The sequence below is a fragment of the Muscardinus avellanarius genome, assembly GCF_963383645.1.
Source record: "Muscardinus avellanarius genome assembly, chromosome: 8".
NCBI classification, from domain to species: domain Eukaryota; kingdom Metazoa; phylum Chordata; class Mammalia; order Rodentia; family Gliridae; genus Muscardinus; species Muscardinus avellanarius.
The window spans coordinates 109,189,820-109,216,977 of NC_137794.1; the positions used below are offsets into that span (position 1 = coordinate 109,189,820).

Sequence of the window (27,158 nt, forward strand, 5' to 3'; positions counted from 1 at the left end):
AACAGGATCTCACTGAGTTGCAAAGGGCCTCACTAAATAGTAGCTGAGGCAGTCATCGAACCACGATTCTCCTGTCTCTGCCTCCTGAATGCTGGGATTACAAGCATGTGCTACCACGCCCAGCTGAATTATTTGTCATTTTCTACTGAAATGAAATACATTTTCTACTGAATTATTTATCATTGACTAAGTAAAGAAGAAAAGGGAGAGAGACTAGCAATGTGCCCTGCTTCCCCACCAGTCTCCTCCCCAGAAAGTCTCCTGGTAAATAACCGGCACGCTGCCAGGGCATCCTGTAAACACTCAGTGCCAAAGAATCTGTTTCCATGCTGGGGACCTGTTGCTGTTCTTTGGTTTTAACAGGCCCCCAGTGTAACCTGGTATATGTGCACTTGAGGACTCAGCAGGTGTATCTTAGGTGCAGCACAGGTCTGTTAAGAAGCTGAGCTTTACCAAAGGTCAGAAGCTTTAGTGGACAGCTAGAAAAGGTCCAGAGGAATGGAACTGGTAAACACAGAAAGGACTGTCTGCACCAGAGGCTGGGGAGAGGCCAAGGAGGGGCTTTTCCCAGAAGGCTTGATCCTCGCTCGCTAGAGCTGACGAGCCATTGAGAGAGAAGCAGGATGATTTTTGCTGGTTTGTTTTGTTCTGTTCTGGTTCTTGCTGCTGTTTGGGGACTGGCCCCAGGGCCTCCCGCGTGTTCTGCTCCTCTGCTGGGGTCCGTCCTCGACCTTTTGAGAAGAGGTTAGACAAGTTGCCTGGTGTAGCCTTGCCCGTGGGGTCCTCCTGCCTCACCCCCAGGTAGCTGGGGTTAGAGTGGCTGGCATCACAGTGCCTGCCACCGTGCCCAGAACACTTACCCAGCCAGAAGGCGGTGGCAGATTGCGGCCTGGCGTGGCTCAGTGCAGATCATCTCCTTCCCCATGGCAGGTCCTCCTAGGTCCACACTGGCTGAGTCTCCTCTGGCCTCACAGGCAGGTGTTTTCATCCTCACTCTGTAGATGGGGAAATCAAAGTCAGAAACTGTATAGGCTCCCATCTGTCTCGCTGAAGAGAGAAATTTAGCTTCCCTCTTCATCTTTTGAGATGTGGTCCAACTAATCTTTAGCCAGAATTAGTGTCCTTAGAAGGAGTCACTCTCCTTAAAACTTTACTTTGTATTTTACTTCACTTTATGTTTACTTTTCTATGGAGTTTTTTTTTGGAGGGGGGGACAGTAGAAACTGTAGTTTTTAAAGAAGTTATAATACATTTTAAAATTTTTAAATTGCCACAGCAGAATGGAGAGTAGGTGCTGCTCTGCTAGGTAGACGAACACAGCCTGGTAATGCTGCATGACACTAACGCGGCCCCGTGGAGCTGGGGCGGGAGAAGGGCCGGGGGCATAGATTGCTCACTATGCCCCGCCGTTCTGCGCCCAACTCAGATACTTCCCTTCATTTTGTCACTCTTCCTGCTTTAAATCACAGCTTTCTGTTTTTAAAAATTAAGATTTCTTTCCATGAAAGCTTTAGTTCTGAGTTCTGCCTTTCTTCTTCTTTTTTTTTTCTTTTTTTTTTTTTTTTTTTTTGTTGTTGTTTTTTGTGGTGCTGGGGATTGAACCCAGAGGCATATTCCCTCCAAGCTATACCTCCAGCCCTGTTTTTTTTTAATTAATTAATTTATTTTTTAAATTGGTGCATTGTAGTCATATATCAATCACATTGGAGTACAAGACTTGAGAGGATATACAAGCACACATCATCCAATTAGCCCTCCTCCAGCCCTCATCCCATTCCCTTCCCCTCCCTCCATCCCACGCTTCTTTGGTGATTAACTTTGATACATTTGTTTATGTACCTCCTGCATTTTAAAGAGGCTCCGTCCTCCAGTATTACATACCCTCTGATTGGTCACATTAGTTGCTTCACTATAGGGCCCTTTCTATAGCTCAACCTCTTCCTGTTGCCCCTTTCCTCCTAGTTATTGCTGATTAAGAGAAGCGTCTGATTTTTCTGCGATATTTCTCTGTGCATGCTGCGTTGCAAGTACCAATCCCACTCTTGACGGCCCCAGTAGTGGCCTGGCTACTCAGTGGACTGATCCAGACCTCGCTGGCTCAAGCAGCGGCCTTGCCTCATGGGAGGCCCCAGTTCTGGTCTCGCTGGCCCCTACACCGGCCTAACCCCTCAGCTGGCTTCGGTCCCGGCCTTGGAGGCTGCAGGAGTGGCCTTGCCTCACGGCAGGCTCCGATACTGGCCATTGGCCCCTGCACCGGCATAACCCCTTGGCAGGATTCCAATCCTGACCTCGGAGGCCCCAGCACTGGCCTAGCCTCACGGCAGGCTCCAATGCCGGCCTCGTTGGCCCCAGCACCGGCCTAACCCCTCGGCAGGTTCCGCTCCCGGCCTAGGAGGCCCCAGCACTGGCCATGCCTCACGGCAGGCTCTGATGCTGGCCTCGGAGGCCCCAGTACCGGCCTTGCCTCAGTCCAGCCCTGTTTTTTATTCTTTCTTTTGAAACAGGGCCTCACTAAGTAGCTGAGGCTTGTTGTGAACCGTGATCCTCTTGTCTCAGCCTCTCGAATGCTGGGATTACAAGCGAGTGCCACCACAACTGGCTTCTTTCTTCATATCTTTAAGTTTCAGCTGCTTCTTGAGTTTATATTACCTTTGCCTCCTGTAGCATAGCACGGAGTGTGCTCCGCGGTATAAATGCCTTCAGAGGCTATTTAAGGATTGTGGGACTTTCTCAGATCTTTTAAGTTTTAATATATTATTTATTCTGAGTCAGATAAGCCAGTGTTATTTTAAAGCATCAGAGTCACAGTTATTCTTCCATATTAAGATTTGCTTTAAAAAAAAAATAAAAAAGGAAGGAAGGAAGGAAAAGTACCGGCATGCAGCCAGCAGGGCGGCATAGAAAAACCCGAAAGCCAGAGCCTCTGGTCTGCAGAAAGCTGAGCTTTGAGCGCCAACTGGGCCGCATGCCGAGGAAGCTGTGAGCACAGAGCCTCATTATTCCGTCTCCCCTATTTGCCTGCGACACCACAAGATCCCTGCTGTACACAGGCTCCCACTCCTGAGCCGCTGGAGAGGAGAAAGGAGCCCAGGGGACCACGTTTCCCTGGCTTCATGATCAATCCAGGGAAAGTTGAGAGTCAGCATTTCTTATTTTGTAGATTTTGTTGTTTGTGAAAAATACTGTATGGTTGGGTTTTATTTCTGGGTGCCAAAATAGTATACTCACAAAATGAGTATTCGAAGTAGGGAAAGGAAAGTCCTCCTACCCCTTTTTATAAATCTCTAGAACCTGACATGAGGGTCTTACCAAACATAAATTACACCCAAAGGCCTAATTTGAAGACAAACCAGCTATGTCAGAGGATTTTTTGTGTGTGTGTCTTTTTTTGGAACTGGGGATTGATCCCTGAGCATCACACCTGCAAAGCAGGCGCTTTGCCTCTGAGCTACAACCCGGCTCCGGATGATAATTTTTTTAATAAAAAGAATTAAATTTTAACCGCTGGCTAATTAATGAGCTGTTGGCATAACTCCCTTGCTCATAATGGGAACTTGGTACATCCCAGGCCACGTTGACCCGCTGGGCCTCAACTCTTCGCAAATGCTTTAACATGCGAGAGGTGTCCAGCCCCTGGCGCTGTTCAGTGCCGTTGCTTACGTAACGCGCTTTGGCTGTGCAGGCCCATAGTGCTCTTCTGGTTAAAAGACTCATTCTAAAGGAAAGTTCAGCCTGCATTGTTGGAAATTTATTCCTAAACTACGTGCAGTAAATTCTTCTATGTGATGTAGAGTTCCCAATTCGACAGGTGCCACCTCACCCTGGTAACCAGCACTGCACTCCTGATAAGAACGACTCTGCCCTCCCCACTCCCCAGTGCTGCCCCTTCGTCCTCAGCTCCTGTTCTACCCATGGAATCATTGAGCTGCGCCTTGTTCCTATAATTTCACTTTTTCTAGAATAAATGGAAGCAAGTGCATTTGAGACTTACCCATCTTGTATGTCAGTTTCTTGGTTTCTTTTTGTTGCTGAGTAGTATTCCAGTGTATGGATATGCCATAGTTTGTTCAGCCATTCACGCATTGAAGGATATTTGTTGTTCCGGTTTGAGGCAATTCCAAATAAAGCTGCTAATAACGTTGGCACACAGATTTTTCTATGGACAGATATTTTCATTTGGGTAAATACCTAGTAGTCGAATGACTGGGCCATTTGGGAGGTATATGTTTCTCCTGTTAAATCCCATCTTCCAGATGTGAGACACCTATAAAAACTTAAGTTAAACCTGGGCACAGTGCTATATGCCTGCAGTGCCAGTACTTGGGATGAGAATCACAGGTTCAAGGAGAGCTTCAGTAAGTAGAGAGAATCTGTTTCCAAAATAAGAAATAGAAATGGAGCTGGGTTTTAGCTCAAGAGTAGAATGACCCTAGGTTCAATCCCTTGTGCCAAAAAAAAAACCTTAAATTGAGCAACAAATATACCACTTCTGATAAGTTTTGAAATTAATATGTTTTGAAATTCTATTCCTTTAAGAAAGTAATATGAATGATAAAACATTTGAAAATACTTCTTGTATATATGAAGTATATTATATATATATCAATATTTGTAAAATATGCCTTATGTATGATAGATATATAGATATATCTAATGTACATTGTAACAGTTTTTTCTTTCATGAATTGTACTTTATGTATTGTGGCTGAGACTCTGCCTAACTCCAGATCACAAAAATACTTCTAAAAGTTGTGTAGTGCTTGGTGTGGTAGCTCATGCTTATAATCCCAGTACTTGGGAGACTAAAACAGGAGCATTGCAGGTTCTAAACCAGCCTCAGCTACTACTAGGGAGGCCCTCTGCAACTTAGTGAGACCCTGTTTCAAAATAAAGAATAAAAAAAATAGGGCTGTGGGTATAACTTGGAGGTAGAATGCCCCTGAGTTCAATCCTCAATACCACCAATAAGAAATAAACAATACAAGTTGTGTGGTTTTAGATTCTACATTTAGGTGTGTGGTGGACTTGCGGCTGACTTTGTTTAAGGTGCAAAACAGAGTAGAGGTCGAAGAGGTTTGTTTTTGTTGCATCTGGACAGCCAGAGGTCCCAGCACCATCTGATGGAACGGCAGTCCTTTCTCTGTTGAATTTTTTTGTGCTTTGTAAAAATCCACTTGCCTATTTATTTGTTTAGGTTTACTTCTGGACTTTATTCATCTAATTTATGTTCCACTTTTTTGCCAATACCATACTGACTGTGTGTGTGTGTGTGTGTGTGTGTGTGTGTGTGTGTGTGTGTGTAAGTGTCAGGTTTCCAGGTATTTCTAAATAATCATGCTTAGATTTTGGTTGGAATTCATTGCTTCTATAGAACGGTTTTGGGGATTTACATCTTAATATCTAGTCTTCTAATTTATGAATGAACCACATGCTTTGATTGTCATTAGTGGTTACAGTGTCCAGCACATAAATTCTGTAAATATTCCTTAGAAACTTACATTGGTCTGACTTCAGATGTCCTGATTCTGTCCTTGACGTCCTGAATCTGCTCTTGAGCCCTACAGTGAGTTTTTAATTCCAATTATTGTACTTACAACTCCAGGAATTTCTTGTGGTTCTTTTTCTTAATGATTTCCGTCTCCTTGAGAATCTCTCTTGATTCCTTGCCATATTTTTCTTTAACTTTTTAAACGTAGTTTTCTTTAGTTCTTTAAACGTATCTATAGAAGCTGCTTTGTTTGCTAAGTTTAACATCTGGTGACACTTAGAAGCGGTTGATACTGGATGCTTGCTTGTCTCTCCATCATATCTTGCTGTTTGTTGTTTTGTTTTGCTTCTGCTTTTTTTGTAAAACTCTCAATTTTTTGCTTGAGGATATATTTTAGCAACTCTTGATTCTAGTTTTCTTCTTCTTGTTTCTGCTTTCTCTTGGTTGAAGAAACTTGCCTCAGCTAAATCACTGAAATCTGTCTCCCTTACAGCTAAGTTGTTTTTACATATAGTCTAAAGCTTTTTATGTATTTATTTTTCTTTCTTTCAGAGCTGGGGATTGAACCCAGAGCCGCACACATGCTCAGCAAGCACTTTGCTGCTCTATACTCCCAGCCCTATTTGTTCATCTTCTAATGGAGCTCCCTAGGGTTTGCTCCTGTCTGTGTAGCCTGGGCGGCCTGTGGTTGTGTGTGATCGTGTGTGAGCTGCATCTCCACGGCTTCACGTGAGCGATACCTGACGAGGGTGCCAGCTGCCGGCTCCTCAGCCTGCGTGCTCTGGCTAGTCTCCAGCGGGGCGGTGAGCACACAGGAGCAGGAGGACGGCAGCAGCCCCGGCAGGCCACAGGCGTCCACTGTTCTTGTGGAAGTTCAGCAGCATTTTGAGTGTAAACACTTCCCAGATGGCCGCGTGCCCTCGCTTGGTCTCCAGAGCCCTGGTGTGGTGGGCATTGTACGCATTGCCCTGATCTGCAGCTGCTTCCTGGGCAGAGGCTTAGCCGCTGTCCTGCTTGGCCGGAGAGGCTTTGCGCCCCAGAAGCCGCTCAGCTGGGAGCGAGGTGGCTTCCCGGCTGGGAAGCTCGGTGTGTGTGTGTGGAGCAGGCTTTCTAATTCTGAAGGAGAAGCAGTCGCTCACTGACCTGCGTTAGCAGGATCCCGAGTTCTGGGATCGTTAGCAGGATCCTGAGTTCTGGGATCGCTAGCAGGATCCTGAGTTCTGGGATCGTTAGCAGGATCCTGAGTTCTAGGATAGTGGCGGTCACTGTTGCAGTCATGGGAAAATCACTTCTGCTGTTTCTGGGTTTTGTTCAGTTTTTGTTTGGGTTTCCTTTGCTTTGCTGGGGATTGAGCTCAGGGCCTAGCAATTCTAGGCAAGTGCTATATCACTGAGCTATCTCCCTGCCCTGTTTTCAGTCCAGTTTCATTTACTTATCAGTTTATTTATTTATTTTTGGTACTGAGGATTGAAACCAGAGGGCATTTTTTATTTTTTTTTAATTTTATTTTATTGTGGTACTGGGGAGGAACCCAGGGGCATTCTACCTCTGAGCGACACCCCCAGCCCTAATTTTTTATTCTTTATTTTTGAAACAGGGTCTCACTGAGTTGCAAGGGGGCCTTACTAAGTAGCTGAGGCTGGCCAAGAACCTCGGTTCTCCCGTCTCTACCTCCCAAATGCCTGGATTACAAGAGTGTGCTACCACGCCTGGCCTTCTTTTTTTATTTTTGAAACAGAGTCCTGCTAAGTTGCTGAAACTGACTTGGAACCTGCAATCCTCCTGCCTCCCTCTGCCTGTCAAGTACCAAGATCATAGGCAACCACGCCCAGCCTTTTTGTTTAAGTTTAAAAATAAAGCGGGGGGAAAAAGCTACAGTCCTGAGCTCCTTTTCTAAATACTTAGGTGTTGGGGATTATTTTGCATGTGTTCTTTGTTAAATGACTTACTGAGTTCTGCTTATCCTTCCGTTCTTGCTGATAGTGCTTTGTGCTTGCTGAGAAAATGTACCTGGTCACAACTAAAAAGTGTTTTAATGTGTTAAACTAAAATTTTATTCTTAAAAAGTCGAGTCTTCTGCACCCTTCCTGTGGGAGAGTCTTCGAGTATTCCCCGTGTTGTATTTTGGGGAGGGTGAAAAGTCACTATGGTTTTCCTTTTACAAAGTAGCTTTTCTCTGCCACACCAGTAGTCACCGAAATGGTGTTTGCGGTTATAGTACTAGCAGTTCCCTTAGAGAGAGCTGTGGTCACGCTCGGCGTCTTGCAGGCCGCTTTGAAGAGGAGTTCATCAGGACGCGCATGGAGAGGCTGCAGGCCTGGATGACGAGGATGTGTCGCCACCCGGTGATCTCAGAAAGCGAAGTGTTCCAGCAGTTCCTGAATTTCCGAGATGAGAAGGTAGGAGGACGCATCGTGTCCTAGGGGCGGGAGCCTTGTCACATTCACACTGGCTTTTTCTGGAAGGATTAAAATTATGTTTAGTCATTTGTCACTCCCTCCAAAGATAGCAGGGGGCAGAAACCTACAGCCTGGCTACAGGAAGTCAGTCATGTGCTAGAAGTAAAGGGCTGCTGTGTGCAGGGCCTGGCGCACAGGGGTGAAGGATGTGCTCAGGTGAGAGCATTTGGTAGATGCTCTGAACGGTAGAGCTGAAGCTGAGTGTGGTGGCGCACGCCTGGAATCCCAGTACTTGGGAAGCTGAGACAGGAGGATCACAAACTCAAAGCCGGCCTCAGCGACTTAGGGAGGCTCTCAGCAACTTAGACCCTGTTTCAAATAAAAAAATGAAAAGGAGGCTGGGAATGTAGCTCAGAGGTAGAACGTCCCTGGGCTCATGCCCAGAAAAGACACATAGGCACACACACACATGTGCACACACTTGCGCGCACCCCACCCCAATGATGAAGGACACCATCAGCACGAAGTGAAGGGAGGAGCGGGCAAGTTGTTCCTAGTGCTACCACATCATGGGGGGAGCAGAGAAGAGATGAACCTTTCTTCTCAAGAGCCAAGCCTTTTCTCCATGGCTGTAATTGTGAAGCCGGCGGAAACCGCTGGGCTCTGTGCGTGCCTGGCCCTGTGCACAGGCATTCTGCCACTGGTCATCTGTTTCTATTAAGATCAGGAAAAGCTGAGCATGGTGGCACTCGCTTATAATCCCAGTACTTGGGAGGCTGAGACAGGAGGATCACAGGTTCAAAGCCAGCCTCAGGAATGTAGTGAGTTCTCAGAAACCTAGTGAGACCCTGTTTCCAAATAAAGAAATAAAATTGGGCTGGGGTAGAGGTAGAATTGGCCGTAGAGGTAGAATGCCTCTAGGTTCAATCCCCAGTACAAAATAATAATGATGATAATAATAATAATAATAATAATAATAATAGGAAAACTGAAAAACTGGCTATCTGACATCTTATTATTGTCTCCTTTGGAAATAATTTTATTTCTCGATAAGCTTTTATTCTACTGCATCATTTTATTCTTTTTTTTTGGTGGTGGTGGTACTGGGGTTCCTGGGAACCCTTCTACCTCCGGGCTATACTCCCAGACCCATTTTTATATTTTATTTGGAAACAGGGTCTCTTAAGGCAGAGAGGCTGGCTTTGAACCTGTGCCATCCTCCTCTCTCCGCCTCCCAAGTGCGGGGATCACAAGCGCGCACCACCACACCCGGCTCATTTTATTCTTAAAAGATGCTTTTGTCATAATTTTACTTCTCTCATAACAAATACTGCATATTTTAGAGAACGTTCTAAAGAGGAAAAGCATAAGTTAGCTCAGAGCAGCAGTAGATGCTAAATATATAATGACCCTGTAAAAAATGCTACAGTTATTTTTATCTCTAATCAAATATAGAATATCCTTATTTCAGACAATTTTCAGAGGTTTACTGCTAAACTTTTTTATACTTTTCCCTTGTTGACATGAACACGTTCACAATCCTAAATATTAGGCTCTGTCTACATATGTTTACAGATAGATGTATACACTTAACATGGTATAAGTATTTGGGCCTAATTTTCAGTTATTGCTTCTTTTAGACGTGGCAGGCACTTGGTTGTGTTGTATGTCACCAGTCAGGGAATTAGAAAGCACTGGAGTTCTTTAGCAGTTCTTTGTGAATTTCTTTCTGTCACCCATTAGCCTTGTAGCTGCTCCAGCAAAGGCTGATTTTCCTGGTAATGGACAGTCTCCTTCACGGTGCATGTTGTGGAACGGCCTCTGTGTCCTAAACGAACTCAATTCTTTCGTACATTTTGTTACTGTAATTTGTAGTCACAGAAACTACACGGAGTCCTTCAAGTTTACTGCCTTCAGGTTATCTGCAAGGCTTTTTAGGGGGTGGGGTTACTGAGGATTAAACTCAGGGTCATTCTGCCTCCCAGCTATACCCCCCTCCTGTTTGTTTGTTTGTTTGTTTGTTTGTTCGTTCATTCGTTAGTTCGTTTGGGGAACTGGGTCTTGCTCAATTGCTAAGGCTCCTTTCAAACCTGCTATCCTTCTGTCTCAGCTTCCCAAGTACCAGGCTCCAGGCATGCATGTGCCCCCACACCCAGCCAGCCACCGGACTTTAACAGTGGCTTATTTTGCTGCTTTGCCAAGGATTTGATTTAGAAGGGACTTTTCAAAGCCATGTCTTATGCATAGTGCTTAATACACCGTATACCTTGATTTGTTTTATTTTTAATGATTGCCACCTTCAAAGTTGATCAGCCTGCTATAAAAGTAACATAAGAGAAAAAATAAAAAACTTGGAGTTAGGGCACTTAACTTCCAGCCCCAGATCTGCTTCTCTTTCTAGGATCTTGATCAAGGCATTAATTCTTTTGGGGCTACCTCATAATCAGTGATGTAGAACTAGAAAAATGGGTTCTTTAGTTTAATAACTCATATAATAGTGGACATAGAAAATCCTAAAAATCTACAGAAAAGATGATAAAGTAGCTGGGTTAATGACATTACTATTTGTCATCAGTCAACAAAATTATAAATTAAAAGAGCCTATAATCTGCCAGGTATGGTGGCACACGCTTGTAATCCCCATACTTGGGAGGCAAGAAAGGAGGATTGCGCAGGTTCAAAGTCAGCCGCGCTGGCTTAAGAGACCCTGTTTCTAAATCAGAAAAGTATAAAAAAATAGGTCTGGGAGTGTAGCCCAGAAGTAGAAGGGTTTCCAGGAACCCCAGTACCATCCCCCCCCCAAAAAAAGTCTGTAATCTAAAGTATCAAATAACTAGAAAGCCAGACAGGAGGCAGGGAAAGAAATCCCTAAGAGAGGGGACAGCGGCACCTTTGAGGGGACAGGGGTGGTAGTGGTTGGGAGCACCCAAGAGCTTCTGAAACGCTGGCTCCTCTCTGCAGATGTGCAGTTGCATGGATATTCCCTGTGTGAGGGGCATTGTGCTCTCTGTGTCTGCGTTGGCGACTGTGTGTGTGTGTGTGTGTGTGTGACAGAGTATGTCTTAAGATAAGTTTTTAAAAAGCACTGTTGTATTGATTTCTATTTTGTATTTTAGCAAAGCATTAACCTCTTTTAGAAATCAGTTAACTTCGCCAGGCATGGTGGCACACACCTATAATACCCAGCATATGGGAGGCTGAGACTGGAGGATCACAAGTTCAAGCCCATTCTCAGAAATTTAATGAGACTGTCAGCAACTTAGCAAGAAAATCTTGTTTCAAAATAAACCGGGCAGAAGGTATAACTCAGACGTAGAATGCCTCATGGGTTCAATCCTTAGTATCAAAAAAAAAGGTATCAGTTAACTTTGTCACGTCATAGGACATGTTTGTATCCAGTGCATTCTTACTGGTATTGGGAAGGAATGTGGCGAAATCTATTTGCTCTCAAGGACTGGTCTCAGAAGGGCCGTTCTGTGCAGGGGTGTGGTTCACACACCAGGGTCACATCAAGGTATACAGGCCCTGGTGCAGAGGAAGTGGAATTCAAGCTGCTCCCTGAAAATAGAGAGATGCAAATGATCAGAGCGCTGGTTCAGTTCAGAAATTTGGAAGGCCAGTGTCCTCTACTGGCAAGCTGTCTGCTTTTATTTTAATCCTTTTATGGTACTGGGGACTGAGCCCAGGGGCATTCTACCTCCAAGCTACACCTCAGCCCTGAAACAGGACCTCACTGGGTTGCTGAAAGTCTTACAGGTTGCTTAGACTAGTCTCGAACCTGCAATCGTTCTGTCTCAGCCTCCCAAGCACTGGGATTACAGACATGCACCATCATGCCCAGCTTATTTTTTAATTTTGAAACAGGGTCTCACGAAGTTGCAGAAGGCCTTGCCAAACTGCTCAGGCTGGCCAGGAACCTGTGATCCTTCCGTCTCAGCCTCCCAAGTACCAGGATTGTAGGCGTGCACCGCCAAGCCCAGCTGCAGCGGCCACTTTGAACACTGTGCTGTCCTTCTCATTTACAGGAATGGAAAACTGGGAAGAGGAAGGCTGAGAAAGATGAGCTGGCGGGAGTGATGGTATTTTCCACCATGGAACCAGAGGCGCCTGACTTGGACTTAATAGAAATGTAAGAGGCACTAACAGACCCCGTCTACCCTGGGCCTGCAGTGGTGGCCAGGACAGCCATGCTGCAGTCCACACTCAAGAGCCTACGATGCAAGTGGGGTTTGTAGTTAGTCAGGTGGCAAGAAAAGCACCGTGTGTGTTGCGGCGGGAGTGGCGGGGGGGGGGGTGTTCTTCTAACCATGTGTCTGAGGAAGCTCTGCTTTCTTTCTACCTTGAAGTCCGGGGTTGCGTAGTCGGCCCAGTGTCTGTTGTTTCCATTAAAGTAAGAAGAGACCATGTGCACAGAGCCGCCCGTATCCACAGAGTATCCAGCAAGCCAAGACCTTGGGCACGGGTGGAGGAAGCAGTGTCTCGCCTGCTTTTGCTTTTGCTGTACTTTAACCTGTCGTTTTTAATCATTTAATCTTTGTTTAATACAGGCTCAGTTGAAATTTTGAAGTAGTGCCTTTTCTAAATAAGGACTAGTAAGCAATCTTGGGGTTTTCTAATCTTAAAAAGGTTTTTTAATAAAATTATTGCTTATGTGTTACCAAAAATATGAACAAGAAAAAATTACAGTCCTCCAGGAGAAAAAAAAATTTAATTTGTTGATGTGTTGATGTAGTCTTCCAGACCCTCCTCTCTCTATATGTAATTGTTGAAAATAGTCTAAATAGAAATAACTTCATGTTTTACATTTTTTTTAATTTGGGAGATTATTCATCTTGCAGTGCTGGATTGAACCCAGGGCCTTACACATGCTAAGCATGTGCTCTACCTCTGAGCCATACCCCAGCCCCGGCATTCCACTTTATAGACTGCTTTTGTAATTTAGTACTCTACTGTGTTCTTTTCAGAAAAATATACTTTTTACAACCTTACAGACCTTAAATGTTAAGTAAATACATGTACCCACATTTTTGTCTGTTTCATTGAAGGTACTTATTGGAATAAATTAAACAAAAACTTCTATTTAAAAGCTCAGGCTTAGCCAGGCATGGTAGCACATGCTTGGAAGTAATCCCAGTACTTGGGAGGCTGAGACAGGAGGATTGCAGGTTCACAGTCAGCCTCGGCTACTTAGTGAGTCCTTCCGCAATTTAGTGAGACCCTGTTTCCTAATAATAAAAAATAGAGCTGGGAGAGTAGCTCGGAGGTAGAATGCCTGTAAGTTCAATCACCAGAGCTACAAAAAAAAGAAAAAGGAAATTGCTAAATTTCCCTGCTCTAGATAAGATGATTTTTTAGAATAATCTTGGTTAAAATTCATAGAGAATTGAGGCGGAAAGAAGCAAAGTTGCAATATAGTGGCATACTGTTAAGTAGGTCTTTCAGAGTCTGAGTCCAGCCTGTTTTGACGGCCCCGGGGCAGCTGCAGCTTCCCTCGCTAATGATGCTGTCTGCCCACAGAGAGCAGAAGTGTGACGCTGTGGGGAAGTTCACCAAGGCCATGGATGACGGCGTGAAGGAGCTGCTGACCGTGGGGCACGAGCACTGGAAGCGCTGCACAGGCCGTGAGTGCAGAACGTCCTCACAGCCCCGCCACCTGCAGGCCGTGCTCCCAAAGCCTCCCCATCTTCCCACCTTGCACCATGGAAAATCAGTGTCTCACTGTGTTCACCCAAATAGCTCCAGTGGGGCGGGGTACAGTGGGTGGAGATTAACCTTATTTGCATGTTTAGAGAGCTAATCTTATGATTTACTTTTTAATCTATATCCATGTATTAAGATATGGTATACTTTACTAAAGCCATAACTTTTAGGAAAAAAAGAGTATAGCAGCCAGGCGTGTTGGCACACGCTTGTAATCCCAGAGACTGAGACAGGAGGATCACGGATCGTGGACAGCCTCAGCTACTTAGTGAGGCCCTCTGCAACTCAGTGAGACCGTGTTTCAAAATAAAAAGAATAAAAAATAGATCAGGGGGTGTAGCTCAAAGGTTGAATGCCCCTGGGTTCCATCACCACACCCACAAAAAAAGAAAAAAAAAGTGTATAGCAGGTAGAACAGACAGACCAAGGTGCTGCAGGCGTAAGCCATGTCAGCCATGCATCCACACACTCCCCTAGACTCCAAGAACTCTCCTTCCTTGTCCTGAATGCGTGGACTGTCCCCCTGCCCAGCCGCTTCTCCCTGTATCCCAGAACTGCAACTCTGCTGTATACTAGCCCGAGGAGAGATGGTCAGGAATCGGGTCCTGCTGCTCCCTGAACCAAAGGGTTGCTGAGATGGCCACGCCCAGTAGTGTGTGGGAACGTGCTTTGTAGAGGAGAAATTGTCTAAGAGTGCCTCGTTTCACCTCTTTAATTCAGTGATGAGAACGTGGGGTGGTTGGTAATAACATCTGCCATTAATTTAACACAAATTAAAGAAAAATAATAAGCCAGGCCTGATGGCCCTCATCTGTAATACCAGCTGGTAGGGAGGCTGAGGCAGGAGAATGACAAGTTTAAGGCCAGTCTAGGCAACTTAGAAAGACCCTGTCTCAAAATAAAATATAAAAAGGACTAAGAGTGCAGCTCAATGGTAGTGTACTTGCCTCTAACATATGTAACACCCTGGGTTCAATCCCCAGCACTACACAAAAAAAGTTGATTAAAGAAGTCATTAATGGCAAAAATTATCACCTCTGCATCAGTGTTAGCAAATATGGATATGTTGAATCACCTCAGATGTCTTTTTTTTTTCAATACTGGGGTTGGAATCCAAGGATGTTCTACCTCGGAGCTACAATCCCATCCCTGTTTTTATTCTATATTTTGAAACAAGGGCTAAGTTGCTGAGGCTGGCCGCGAACCCACAATCCTCTTGTCTCCGCCTCCCAAGTACCGGGATTGCACGCGTGCACCACCATGCCCAGCTGTGATGTAGAAAGGCCAAAGCTCACGTCAGTGTGTTCAGACGACTCGTTCACAGTTGCATCTCTGTTCGCTTTCAGCATTACCCAAGGAATACCAGAAGATAGGAAAAGCCTTGCAGAGCCTGGCAACAGTGTTCAGTTCCAGTGGTTACCAAGGTACAGCTTCACTTACTTGTTTTAATTTTATGTTTACTTTTTATTGACAATAACTAAACATACCTCTGGAGTAGTGTGACCATTCAGTGCGTGTATACTGTGTGTAGTGATGAAGTCAGGGTAGTTAGCATTTTGCATCTTTATCATTTCTTTGTGTTTGGAGCCCCTAAGCCCCTGTCTTCTAGTTCTTCATAAACCATATAACAGGTTACTATGAGCTCTAGCGCTCCCGGGGGTTGTAGAACACTGGGGCTTGCTCCTCCTTCCTGCCTAGCTCTTCTGTGCCTGTTGACCAGCCTCCTTCACCCCGCACCCTTCCCGCCTCTCGTGACCACTCTTCTTCGCTCCTCTACTTCGAGCTCAGCTCTTCTAGGCCCCACAGTGGACAGAGTGTGCTCCTGGAGTGTCTTGCCCAGGCCTGTCACCTCTCAAGGGTGCTGCCGGGGTCCAGCCCTAGCAGGAGTCGGGTCCGCGAGCGGCGGGGTGAGGAGTCGGCAAAGTACAGCAGAGAAACAGCTCACAGACTCAATGGAGGGTGAAGCTGCTCTCTTTATTTTCCATTTTTGCTCTCTACTTTCAGTTTTGGCAAGCATTTTATACTTTCTTTTTTGGCTACATTCTACTCTTACAATTTTTTCTCAAAATTAATACAGCAGTAAATATACAAAGAACTAATACATCAAGGCAAGGTGGCAGACAGCCACTTCTTTTTTAAGGGAACATTTCCTCCAAGAAAAAGATCAGAAGTTTATTATTAACTACTAATGTAACATCATAACAATGTCCTATACTAAGCATTAAATTTTCTGATTGATACACATCATTTTTGTAATCAATAGGCACTACTGAGGAGAGGAACATTTTATACTTTCCCATGTCCCAAGGCTGTGCCTGGTACCCATCTCTTCTGCTGCTGTCCACGTACCCAGTATACGACCAAGGGGGTAGGGTTCCTGGGGGTCAGGAGGCACTCTGCCATAGCCACCTCTGATTACATATGCTGCCCGCCCAGAACTCATGACAGAGGGAACAACTTGTCTTGGCGCTGTTTTAGGTTTATTGTTAATATTTGTTGGGGAAAGCCTGGGAAGGATCAGTTGCCTTTGAAAACAAGCCTTAAGGCTTGTTTTGATTGTGATTGTCTGAGTCTTTGTAGAATTTTTTTTGGTTCAGTCATTAATAACATAATTCTCAAGTACCTTTTGGGTAACAAGACCAAAAAATCCCCAAATCCCCATACCTAATACTTCCCCGAAGGAGATGCCGCGCGCCCGTTCAGGGAGCGTCTGCCGTGCAGCATTCCTGCTGAAACGAGCCGTGCTCAGTTGGAGACTGGGAAGAAGGCGCGGCAGGGTGTCGTGGGCAGTCGTCGACTTTGCCTTGAAGTGCCCTTGCCGTCGTCATGGCCGGGCCTCGCGTGCCTTCTGCAACCTCTGGCTCTGGAGAAGGGTGGCAGGCTGTTTGAACTTGTCGTCCTTGCAGCCTGTGCCTCCCTGGCTCTCAGCCTCGCCGGCTGCAGCGTCGTGGGTGGCTGCGCTCTTCCATGTGTCTGCTCCCTGCCAGACCCCGTCAGGCCTCCTGTTAGGAAGGCCAGGCTTCGTCCCCCGAGGGAGCGGTGTTTGGCCAGGTGACAGACGCATTGTTTCCACTTACCCCATAAGGTCTCTCCCGCTCTCAGTACCTGGTGCTTTCCCCGTGCTTCCACAGCGGCAACGTGTGTGAGCATGTCGGCTGGGTGACGCCTACATTTTGAGCGTCACGTCGCACTGTAGAGCGGCTCGGTGTTAGAGCTGGTGCTCAGCAGGCTGCGAGTCCGACTCCCTGGGAGACAGGGCTCTGGATGTCCATTTCTGAACATATTGGGGAACAAGAAACTAGTGACCACAGCATCAGATTTGGGACTCTTCTCCGTGAGCAGTTCTCATTGGCCCGACTCACCTGTCATCTGAGCAAAGCTCGTAGATGAAGGGAACCTCGAGGCTTGGAAGGGCACGGAGAGAGGCAGACTGGAAGGTGCAGGTGACAGCAGGACCGAGGCCACACATCGGCAGTGGACACCCCTCTAGAAGGTGCGCGGGAGGCGCCGCTCTGATGTGCAGGGCCAGGCCAGCCCCCAGTGCTCGCTGGCCTGGCACCATCACCACCAGCTAGGGCGCCACGTTTCAAGTAATAAGAAAACTCACTGTGATGTATTATGTTGAATACCATGACTAAAGTTATTATTTCTAGAGAAATGTTCAACTTCCTGTTGACTGACTTCCCACTTCAAGGCCGCGAAGGTCCATGGCATTGTGAGCAGTGTCTTGGAGCAGCATGGCACTGTGTGATCTTAATAATGTAAAAAAGGTCAATTCTTAAGGATAGCTCTGATTACACTAAATTTAACTTTCACTTTTAACAGTACATGTGTTAACACTGGAACAATACAAAGGCTCCTGCCAAACCCACAGGACACTCCACATTCTTACAGATTACCGTATGAAAATAAAATTCATAAGAAATTTAAATGATTATCTGTGGAGGAGGAGAGTAACAGATATAGAAGACAGACTTCTGATAGCATCTTGTTAGGTCGCTTTAACTTTGGAACCATGTGAATGTTAAACATAATTATTAGAAAACAGGTTTAAATCAAAATAGAAAAACTCCTAAAAAAACAAAGTAAAACACATGAGCTGATATATCAAGATGAAGGTATATCACACAAGGATGAGATGGTGCAGGTCACTTAAGACAGTGTTTGTTTGTTTGTTTGTTTGTTTAAGGTACTGGGGATGGAACCCAGAGGCATTCTACCTCCGGGCTACACCCCCAGCCCTATATATGTATTTTTTATACTTTTTTTTTTTTTGGTGCTACTGGGGGTGGAACACAGAGGCTTTCTACCTCCGGGCTATACTCCCAGACCTATTTTATTTGGAAACAGGGTCTCACTAAGTTGCTGAGAGCCTCACTAAGTAGCTGAGGCTGGCTTCAAACCTGTGCGATCCTCCTGTCTCAGCCTCCCAAGTGCTGGGATTACAAGCGTGCGCCACCACGCCCGGCTTTATACTTTATTTGGAAACAGGGTCTCACTAAGTTGCTGAGGCTGTGTGATCCTCCTGTCTCAGCCTCCCAAGCACGGGGATTACAAGCATGCGCCACCACGCCAGCTAAAACAGTGTTAGACTGACTACATGTCCCTAGGGGCAGATACCTAAGGTCAGAAAGATTGCAGAATTCTAACTGTTACCCACCATATAACAGGCACTATAATTTTTTGCCTTTTTCATGTGTGTGTGAGTGGTGCTGAGCATTGCACTCGGTGATGTTCTACCTCGAGCTACACCCCAGCTCTTTCCATTTTTTGTTTTGAAACAGGGTCTCATTAGGTTTCTGAGAGCCTCACCTGGCCCTGCAATCCTCCTGTCTCAGCTTTTCAAGTACTGGGATTATAGGCATGCGCCACTATTCCTAGCTGTATTCCAAAACTTTAAAACTTTTTACATAGACATAGTGTAGTGTGAAGCAAATATATCATATTTCTGGTGTTAGAAATTATGACTTAGCCAGGCATGTTGGCGCACGCTTGTAATCCCCGCACTTGGGAGGCTGAGACAGGAGGATCGCGCAGGTTCAAAGCCAGCCTCAGCTACGTAGTGAGGCTCTTAGCAACTTAGTGAGACCCTGTTTCCAAATAAAATATAAAATAGGTCTGGGAGTGTAGCCCTGAGGTAGAAGGCCCCTGGGTTCTATCCCTAGTAACACACACACACAAAAAAAAATTAAGGCTTTAAAAATAAAAATAAGAAGTTTTAAAATAAATTTAAGAGCTGGGCATGGTGGCACACACTTGTAATCCCAGCGTTCAGGAGGCTGAGACCGGAGGATCGCGGTTCGTGGACAGCCTCAGCTACTTAGGCCCTCCGCAACTTAGTGAGACCCTGTTTCAGAATAAAGAATAAAAAATAGGGCAGAGGGTATAGCTTGGAGGTCGAATGCCCCTGGGTTCCATCCCCAGACCCGTAAAAAAAAAAAAAATAATAATAATAATAATAATAATAATAATAATAATTTTTAAAAATTAATTTAAAAGCAAGGTGTGGTGGTGCACACCTGCAATCCCAGTACTTGGGAGACTGAGATAAGAGGAATGAAGGTTTGAGGCCAGCCTTACCAATTTAGTGAGACTTTGAGCAACTTAGCAAGACCCTGTTTTAAAATATAAAAGTAAAAATGGGCTGGAGATATAGCTCAAAACAGGATGCCCCTTAGTTCAATCCTCAGTACCAAGGAATTAATAAATAATTAATTAAAACCCCTAGAACTCTAAACTTGAATTGGAAATAATAGTATGCGCTCATTACGACTGTCCTTTTTTATTTAAAAAAAAAAAAAAAAGCAGTTTGCCCTGCTGTGTTCACTGAAAGGGCCTAGAACCCAACCAGAGCAAGGCCATCTCCTACTATACTCCTCTTCCACCAAGATAAGCCAGTCCTGACAGAACTCAGTCTAAAGAGCTTCTGCTGGCCAGTGAGAGGGACTGAGCACTAGTGAAAGTAATCATGGCATGGGGCGGAGCGTGTCAGACACACTTAAACCTAACGTGAAGGTACTCTAAGAACTCATCCGTCACCTTGGGAGGACGGTGGGGGCCTGAGGACGGTGGGGGCCCGCAATATCCTTAACCGTGAAGTATTTATCCTGCTTTTTTCTATTCGTACTATACCAAGGTGATCTAAAATTGATAAAGGAAGTTTTCTTTTTGTAGACATATTTTAGCTAGTAAGGAACAAATAATTGAAGTAGAATGGCTCCATTTTGCAAACCCATACTAAAATGAAAGAGCTGGACAGGGATCACCGGGGGCTCTCCCATTATGAAAGTAACTGGAAATTGTGTCCTTGGAAGCTGGTCAGACCTCCAGACCTGTGGCCAGTTTGCAGACAAGAAAGGGACAGGGGAGTGTGCAGGGATCCTCCCCAGAAGCAGCAACACCCAGGGTGCAGGCGTCAAGGCACGGGGAGTTTCTCAGCACTCCTCAAAAAGAAATGTGCTAGAAAAAAACAGCCACAGACCAGACCCACATGGCCTTCTGCCTGTGCCCGTCTTTGCCTCCTGGTTGAGACAGCCAGCCCTGAGATGCCAGGTGCCTGCACTCTCGCGGGGGCCTGTATTTCCGAGTGATGGTCTTTCCTTAGGGGTGTGATGGTGCCCGTCCCTTTAGGTGAACTTTCCAGACAAAGTGTGGTATGTCCTGTGGGGGTGGGGCAGGAGTGGGGGCGCAGAGGGGAGGGGCAGCCCCCGGATGCACGCTGAGGGATGGATGAGGAGTCATGAGACCCTTCCCACTGGTTTCCAGAGTGTTTGAAGTTTCTATAATAAATTTATCAACACACTTTTTAATAAATGAATAAAACATCTAGTCACTGATAAGACTACAATCCTTTTCAGGTGAAACAGACCTCAACGATGCAATAACAGAAGCAGGAAAGACTTACGAGGAAATTGCCAGCCTCGTGGCAGAACAGGTACTGATGTCATCACGTGACCTGGCTACAGGCTTATGCTTTCTAGTCCACGTGCTTATTTTGAAGCCTATTCTAAGACAAATCCAAATTGATGTCCTCTTTTCTGTTTCTGTATGTCTTTGTTATCTGTACTTGATCCTCGTGTTTCTTGGGTTAAGCCAAAGTGGCTGGGTAAGCCTGTTGTCAGGACATCTCGGGTGGCCGTTCAGCAGTAGTGCCTGCCTAGCACTCATGTGGCCTTGGGGCAGCTCCACCAACACCAGTGCCTTCCAGCCACGGTACCACCGAGCCACTCTTGGCTATCAAGGGGCATGATGTACAGGAGAGATTGCTGGCTTTAAAAGTACCGGCCTCGGTCCCCAGTCCAGAGCAGGTCTTTGTTATTTATTGGAGTTTTTAGTGGTCTGATTTCTATTTAATAAGTTCCCTTAAGTAAAATAATCGTCCAACTTGTTTCAAATCACCATACTCAAAAGAAAAAAAATTCAGACGACTCCTTGAAATAGATTTATGTGCCTTCACCTATATACTCACACCCTGGTGGGGTCAGTAACTACTTTGCTGATACTTTAAAAAAGTATCCATTTTTAGAATTGTAAGTAACATAGCTGTTAAAAAAAATATATGATTCAGCCAGGCATGATGGCACATGCCTCTAGCCCCTGCTACTCAGAAGGCTGACACAAGAGGTTCAGCCTCCTGAGGCTGAAAGTTGAAGGCCAGCCTGGGATATTTGAAAGCCATGGGTGTAGCACAGCTGTAGAGTGCCTGCCTAGCACGTGCCAGGCCCTGGGTGGAATCCCCAGGACACTCCAAAAATTTGTAATTTAGAAAAAAGGGGAAAGTGTGCAATGAATTACTGAGGTGTTTTTTTTGTTTGTTTTTGTTTTGTTTTGGGTGGTACTGGGGATGGAACCCAGGGGCCTTCTACCTCCGGGCTACACTCCCAGACCTATTTTATATTTTATTTGGAAACAGGGTCTCTTAAGCCAGCTGAGGCTGGCTTCAAACCTGCACGATCCTCCTGTCTCAGCCTCCCAAGCACAGGGATTAGAAGAATGTGCCACCACACCCGGCTTAATTACTGAGTTTTTAAATAATATTTTTATATCATCTGCTAAAATAGAGACATGAAACTATAACTTACTTGCCTATATATAAGACATGTAATACTAGCTAAAATTTTTATATACTGGCTAAAAATTTTTCTCTTATAGCCTTTTTAGACCACTTCAAACTATCTAATTTTAAAAACTATCCTAAAAATAATAATTTTATCTTTTTTTACTATATAAGATTCAGAATATGATAGTCTTGGGATTATTTTCTTTGAGGAAACCTAGTCTGAATGCCAACCCTCAGCACCTCAGTGTAGTGAATGCAGTATTTGGTTACAATAGTCCTCATCTCCAAGTTTCTTTTCCTTGATTTTCTGAATTCCTCTGTAAGTAACAACCCTGTGTCTTGTTACAGCCAAAGAAAGACCTCCACTTCCTGATGGAGTGCAACCACGAGTATAAAGGCTTTCTCGGCTGCTTCCCGGACATCATCGGCACTCACAAGGTAATGGGGTGGGTGCCACCGGCCGCCCGAATGAAAACCTGCAGTCCCCACCGTGGAGGCTTTGAACTGGATTTGAGATGGTTGAGTGTCCTTACGTTTTAATTCTGGTTAATTTTTTTCCCCTTTTCAAAATTTGTATATTGCTCCAGTCGTATTTCCTCAGTGTGGAATGTGGTACTCCAGTTTATTCAACGTCCTTGGGCTTATTAGGGAAATCTACAAAGAGCTGGTCCGTGATGTCAACTGCTGGAATGTGACCATTTTAGCATTTTGCTTTATAATTGAAGTGCCACAAAGGGGAAGCATAGATAAATAAGCTTTGTACAACTTCAGATAGTTTAATATATAAAACTCAGAACAGCCAGCTTCAGAATAGGAAGCTATGCCAGCAGAGTTGGAGTTCTAGGTAGGCAGTGAGCCTAATTTATGCATAGAGTTTTTCTTCCCAGACAGCCCAAAATAATAAGCAGTGTGATGGTACTGGAGTGGGAAATGTTTGGCAGCTTTTATAATCACTTCCATCTAAATATCCACTTAAATTGATTCCGTGCCTCTTATAAAAATCAAAGTAAAGCCAGACTTCGCAATCAGCCACTCAAGTGCCAGCTTATAGCATACTCTTTTATAAAGAAGAGACACAGAGAATGGGTACCGGGGCACACAACTGTAGTCCCAGTACTTGGGAGGCTCAGAGACGAGAACCGCAGATCCGACAGAGGCCGTCACACCGTCACTAAGTGAGGTGCTGTGTAAAAATAGAAATAAAAAGTGCTGAGGGTGGTAGAATGCTCCTGGATTCAATTCCCAGTGCCAAAAAGAAAAAAAGAGAATGCCCATGTGCCTATTCTGACTGTACCTAATCACATGACTTTCTGAACCTACTAATAATGCCTATTTCCCTACTCTACTTCCAAAGTGCCAGTGGCTTAGAAATAGTATGGAAATGCTGTGCTATTTGGTTTTCTCCTCTATTGTAGCATAAAACTGTACATTTTCACTTCATTACATCTTTCAAGAAGCAGCCTTTTGGCTTCCAAGGAACTCAATAGTTAAATGCTTTCCTCTGTTCTTATTTTGGTCATATATTCTTGTTTGATGTCAAATCGGTTACAGACATGTTAGAATTGTTATATTCTAGTGACTAATCCTTTTTTTTGCGTTGTCTTATTAATACTGTCGCATTTTATAATTCACAGGGAGCAATAGAAAAAGTGAAAGAAAGTGACAAGTTAGTTGCGACGAGTAAAATCACCCCACAAGACAAACAGAGCATGGTGAAGCGAGTTGGCACCATGTCTTACGCTTTGCAAGGTAAGAGAAAGGGTCACGAGACCGAGCAGAGACTCCCACCCCAACCAAGTTGATATTTTCCTTTTGGGAAAGAATTCCAGCGTAAGACAGTTAATAAATAGGCGCCCATTTAAAACCATGAAAGTATAATACTTAATTTTTCGCATACTACCTGACATGGCTGAGTGATAGCCATATTACTTTCTTTTTCTTTATTACTTCTTAGACAATGATGATTTCTTTTGTAACTCTTAATATCAAAATGCTCTATTAAACTCCAAAGTTCAGCTCTTAGCAGGTGATTGGCTTCATGTTGCAGGACTAGTATGTAAAGAGGGTCTGGAGAAATCATTTTTAGGCATAATTTTATGTTTGTAAAAGAAAAATATTTGTTAATTTTTAGAGAGAGAGCAGATAGGAGCAGAAAGTGGAGGTTTCCTGTCCTGGTGGATGGGTGGGTGGCACATCCCTGGGCAGACGAGGAAGAATGTTCATGGTATTTAACATGCAAATCAGTAAAAACCACCCGCTTACTGGACAGTGGTGTTGGCCTCTAACTGCAGCCAGTTTGTAGCCTTCTTTTCGGGTGACGGCCGAGAACTGTGGGAAGCCAGCCAGCTTCAGTCCAGCTGGTGATGAGTCATAAGGAGCAGAGAAACCAGGTGTCGTCACTTGAAATCTGGGGAAACTGACTGGTGTCTCGGTTTTGCTTGCAGCGGAGATGAATCACTTCCACAGTAACCGGATCTACGATTACAACAGCGTCATCCGCCTGTACCTGGAGCAGCAGGTGCAGTTCTACGAGACGGTAAGTGGGCGTCCCGCCCGTGCCTCAGCCGTGCCGGGACGGGGGCTCCGGCGGGAGCTGCTGCCACGGGAAGCTGTCCTGTGTGGTCAGCGCTGCTTTGAAAAGTCTCTTCGCTTCACCTGCCTGTCCTTTTCGGCTGACACTGGTGAGGAAGTTTCTTTTGAAGAGGGGCATCGCTGCCCATCTCACAGATGCAACAAGTCCCGCGCAAGTGGCTTCCCTCCGTGGCAGGCGCTCCGCTCTGCGCACAGGGACGCGGGGCCGGAGTCGAATGGGCTGGGGTCGCCTGCGCCCCGCTCAGCCTCAGCCGGGAGGGACCCCGGCGGCACTGAACATGGCCAGGTGCTCAGTCGGAGTGCACCCAAGGAGTGTCCTCAGGAAAACCAGGGAGCGGAACCGCAAATATTTCCACTCAGAGAATCAGGATCAAACTCAGACTGTTTGCATAGTACTAATTTTGTTTAGCAGAGTATGTAGAAAACAGATTTTGTACGTGTACATGGAGTCTAGACATCCGAAGGTTAGCTCCATAACTTTGTAGCAGCGGCCTGGGCCGCTTGGGCCTGCGTACTCCTCCTCCCGTGCGGCCAGGTATGGGTGGGCCGGCCCTCAGGCGCGTCCGTTCAGAGTCACCTCTGGCCGCGCGCTGCCCAAAGCGCCTTCCCGTGGCAAGTCCTCGAGGGGCCCGTGACTCGATACTTAATGGTGCACGTGCGTGCATTGGAAACGGTTGCTAGGAGCGAGCTCCTGGGAAGAACTCACCCAGGCAGCGTTCTCCCTTCGTCGTCATTTTGTGTGTGTGTGTGTGTGTGTGTGTGTGTGTGTGTGTGTGTGTGTGTGTGTGGTACTGATAATTGAACCCAGGGGCATTCTGCCTCTGAGCTATACCCCCAGCCCTGTTTTATTTTTATCTTGAAACAATCTCACTAAGTCGCTAAGGCTGGCTGGCCTCAAGTCTGTGATCCTCCTGCCTCAGCCTCCCAAGTCCTAGGATTGCAGGTGTGCATCCCGTGCCCGGCTCAGGGCCTGGGCTCTCTAATTGCTGCAAACTTGCTTGTGTGTTGGTGCCCCAGGCCTCTGCCCGTCAGCCCTGTCAGGACGGCAGTGGGACTGAGCGGGGGCCGAGGGTTGAGCGGCAGAGGCAGGTGTACCTGGCAGGTCACGGTGTTCGCCTCAGAAGGGCTGTACGGCACGGCACGCTGTGGTGTCGGGCTGGGTGACATAAAATCGCTTTGCTCTCCCCGCAGATTGCAGAGAAGCTGAGGCAGGCCCTCAGCCGCTTCCCGGTCATGTAGAGCAGAACGGAACGTGAAGAACGCCGAGTGCTTCCCTGTGACTCGGGCAGTGTCAAAGTTTCATTTTTTCCCCCAGCAACAAAAAAAAAAAAAAAAGGAAGAAAGCCAAAAAGAAATGAGTTGAAAGAAACTTTCCTTTATTCAGCAGCCTAAGTGCATGTGTTATTTAGGGGTGGTCTTCTTTTGTTCGTTTCCACATGTATTATTTAAACCAATGGAAATTGTCTCTATTTTTTTGGAAAATACTTAAATTTATCAGAATTTTGAATGGAGAATTAGGGGTTTCTCCCCACAAATATTTTACATAGAATCATAATTTATACATTACCCATGATCTTCCAGTTCTTACCTATGTCAGATAATTACTAATTGCTTTCTTAAAAATATGAAATATGCCAGAATAAAAAATATGTATGTTTGTATATTTTTATAATTGTTTTGATCCTCTGGGCTCCTGTCTGTCTGGGGGAGTCTGCACACTCTTAGCAGGCCTCGCTCCTGCCCCAGTGCTGCGTCTCGGGAGGAGAAGGCAGGGGCCCTGGGCCGCCTGCCTGCGGCGCACCCCTGCAGGCGCCCAGGGGTGGGGGGCACTGAACGCGCCTGCCTATGCTCTGCCCGCCTTCTCTGTCCTGGGGTCAGGCAGCTTCATGCTACAGAGAAGTCAGGAAGCTTGGGAGACTCTTGTGACTTCCCTGGCTTCGCCCCCATTCCTGGGCCTCCCCGTCCTTCTGCCCTCGGCCCAGCTGCCTGCCTCAGGGAGAGGTCGCAGCCAGTAGCAGAGCGGCAGGCCAGGAAGATGAGAGTAGCGTGCCGCCTGCCCCTCCCCACCAAGCCGGAAAGCTTAGGGACCGAGACAGCGGCGACCTCGGCCGCGGCAGGAGTGCACCGATGACGTGCAGGGGATGCTCCAGCCACGGGCTGCACCCGGCCACCCCAGCCCCGTCAGCGTCAGCGAGTGTGCGTCTCTCCTGCGGACTGCAGCCCGCCTCTCACAGCTGCCTTACGCCTCGCCTGCCACTGTTATCTCTGAACTAATGATTGCAGAAAAGGAAAGACTGGGCTAGCAAAAATAAATGAAACCAAAAAAAATAATAATAATAGATAAGGCGATCAAAGGAATGTGAAGAACTTGTTCTTCAGTGTCACGGGTTTCGTTAATGTTTATAAGTAATTTTTCCCACTTGATTTTCCTTTTTATAAAATCCCATAGAGCAGTGTTTATGATATAGCCATTTAATATATGTACAAATTGTAAAGAATATGTATAAATATTTTACACAAATGTAAGAGCATGTAGAATCCAACATATAAATAAATTGTTTAAAAAACTGTACAGTAAATTCTCAAAGCACTTTTTCAAAACACTTTTCCATGTTTTTGTGTGATTATTTTATTTGGTAAGTTTCTCATTCTAGCTACCAGAAATGGTCTAGGCAATAAATTTTCCCCAAAATACTTTCCTCTTGAGTTAATAATTGTAGACCTTAGCTCTGTTATCATTCCTGAAGCACCTCGTCACCTGGGGGCTGTGAGAGCAAATGCTGGGTCCAGGCCCTCCCCCAGGTGCGCTGATTTAGTTGAGGAAGAAGGGCAGAAAGATGAGAAGCATCTAAGAAAAGCACATGATGTGGGTGCACAGAGCAATGGGCTGCGAACTGGGAAAAGTGAAAATCCCAAAGAA

The 27,158-nt window shown here is 45.7% G+C and overlaps 1 protein-coding gene across 1 annotated transcript in view; it reads left to right on the plus strand.

The window, feature by feature from the left end:
- Nucleotides 1-25,589, plus strand: part of SNX9 (sorting nexin 9) — a gene marked incomplete at its 5' end in the record, with an annotated part of 63,232 nt that extends 37,643 nt beyond the window's left edge. The window contains 9 exons of the mRNA XM_080700153.1: nt 7,757-7,887; nt 11,913-12,016; nt 13,405-13,508; nt 14,934-15,011; nt 20,445-20,521; nt 21,995-22,084; nt 23,281-23,395; nt 24,091-24,182; nt 25,430-25,589. Coding sequence (XP_080556279.1) covers nt 7,757-7,887; nt 11,913-12,016; nt 13,405-13,508; nt 14,934-15,011; nt 20,445-20,521; nt 21,995-22,084; nt 23,281-23,395; nt 24,091-24,182; nt 25,430-25,477 — 839 coding nt within the window. The 3' untranslated portion in view covers nt 25,478-25,589. The remainder of the gene's footprint in view (nt 1-7,756; nt 7,888-11,912; nt 12,017-13,404; nt 13,509-14,933; nt 15,012-20,444; nt 20,522-21,994; nt 22,085-23,280; nt 23,396-24,090; nt 24,183-25,429) is intronic.
- Between the last annotated feature and the right edge of the window lie 1,569 nt (nt 25,590-27,158).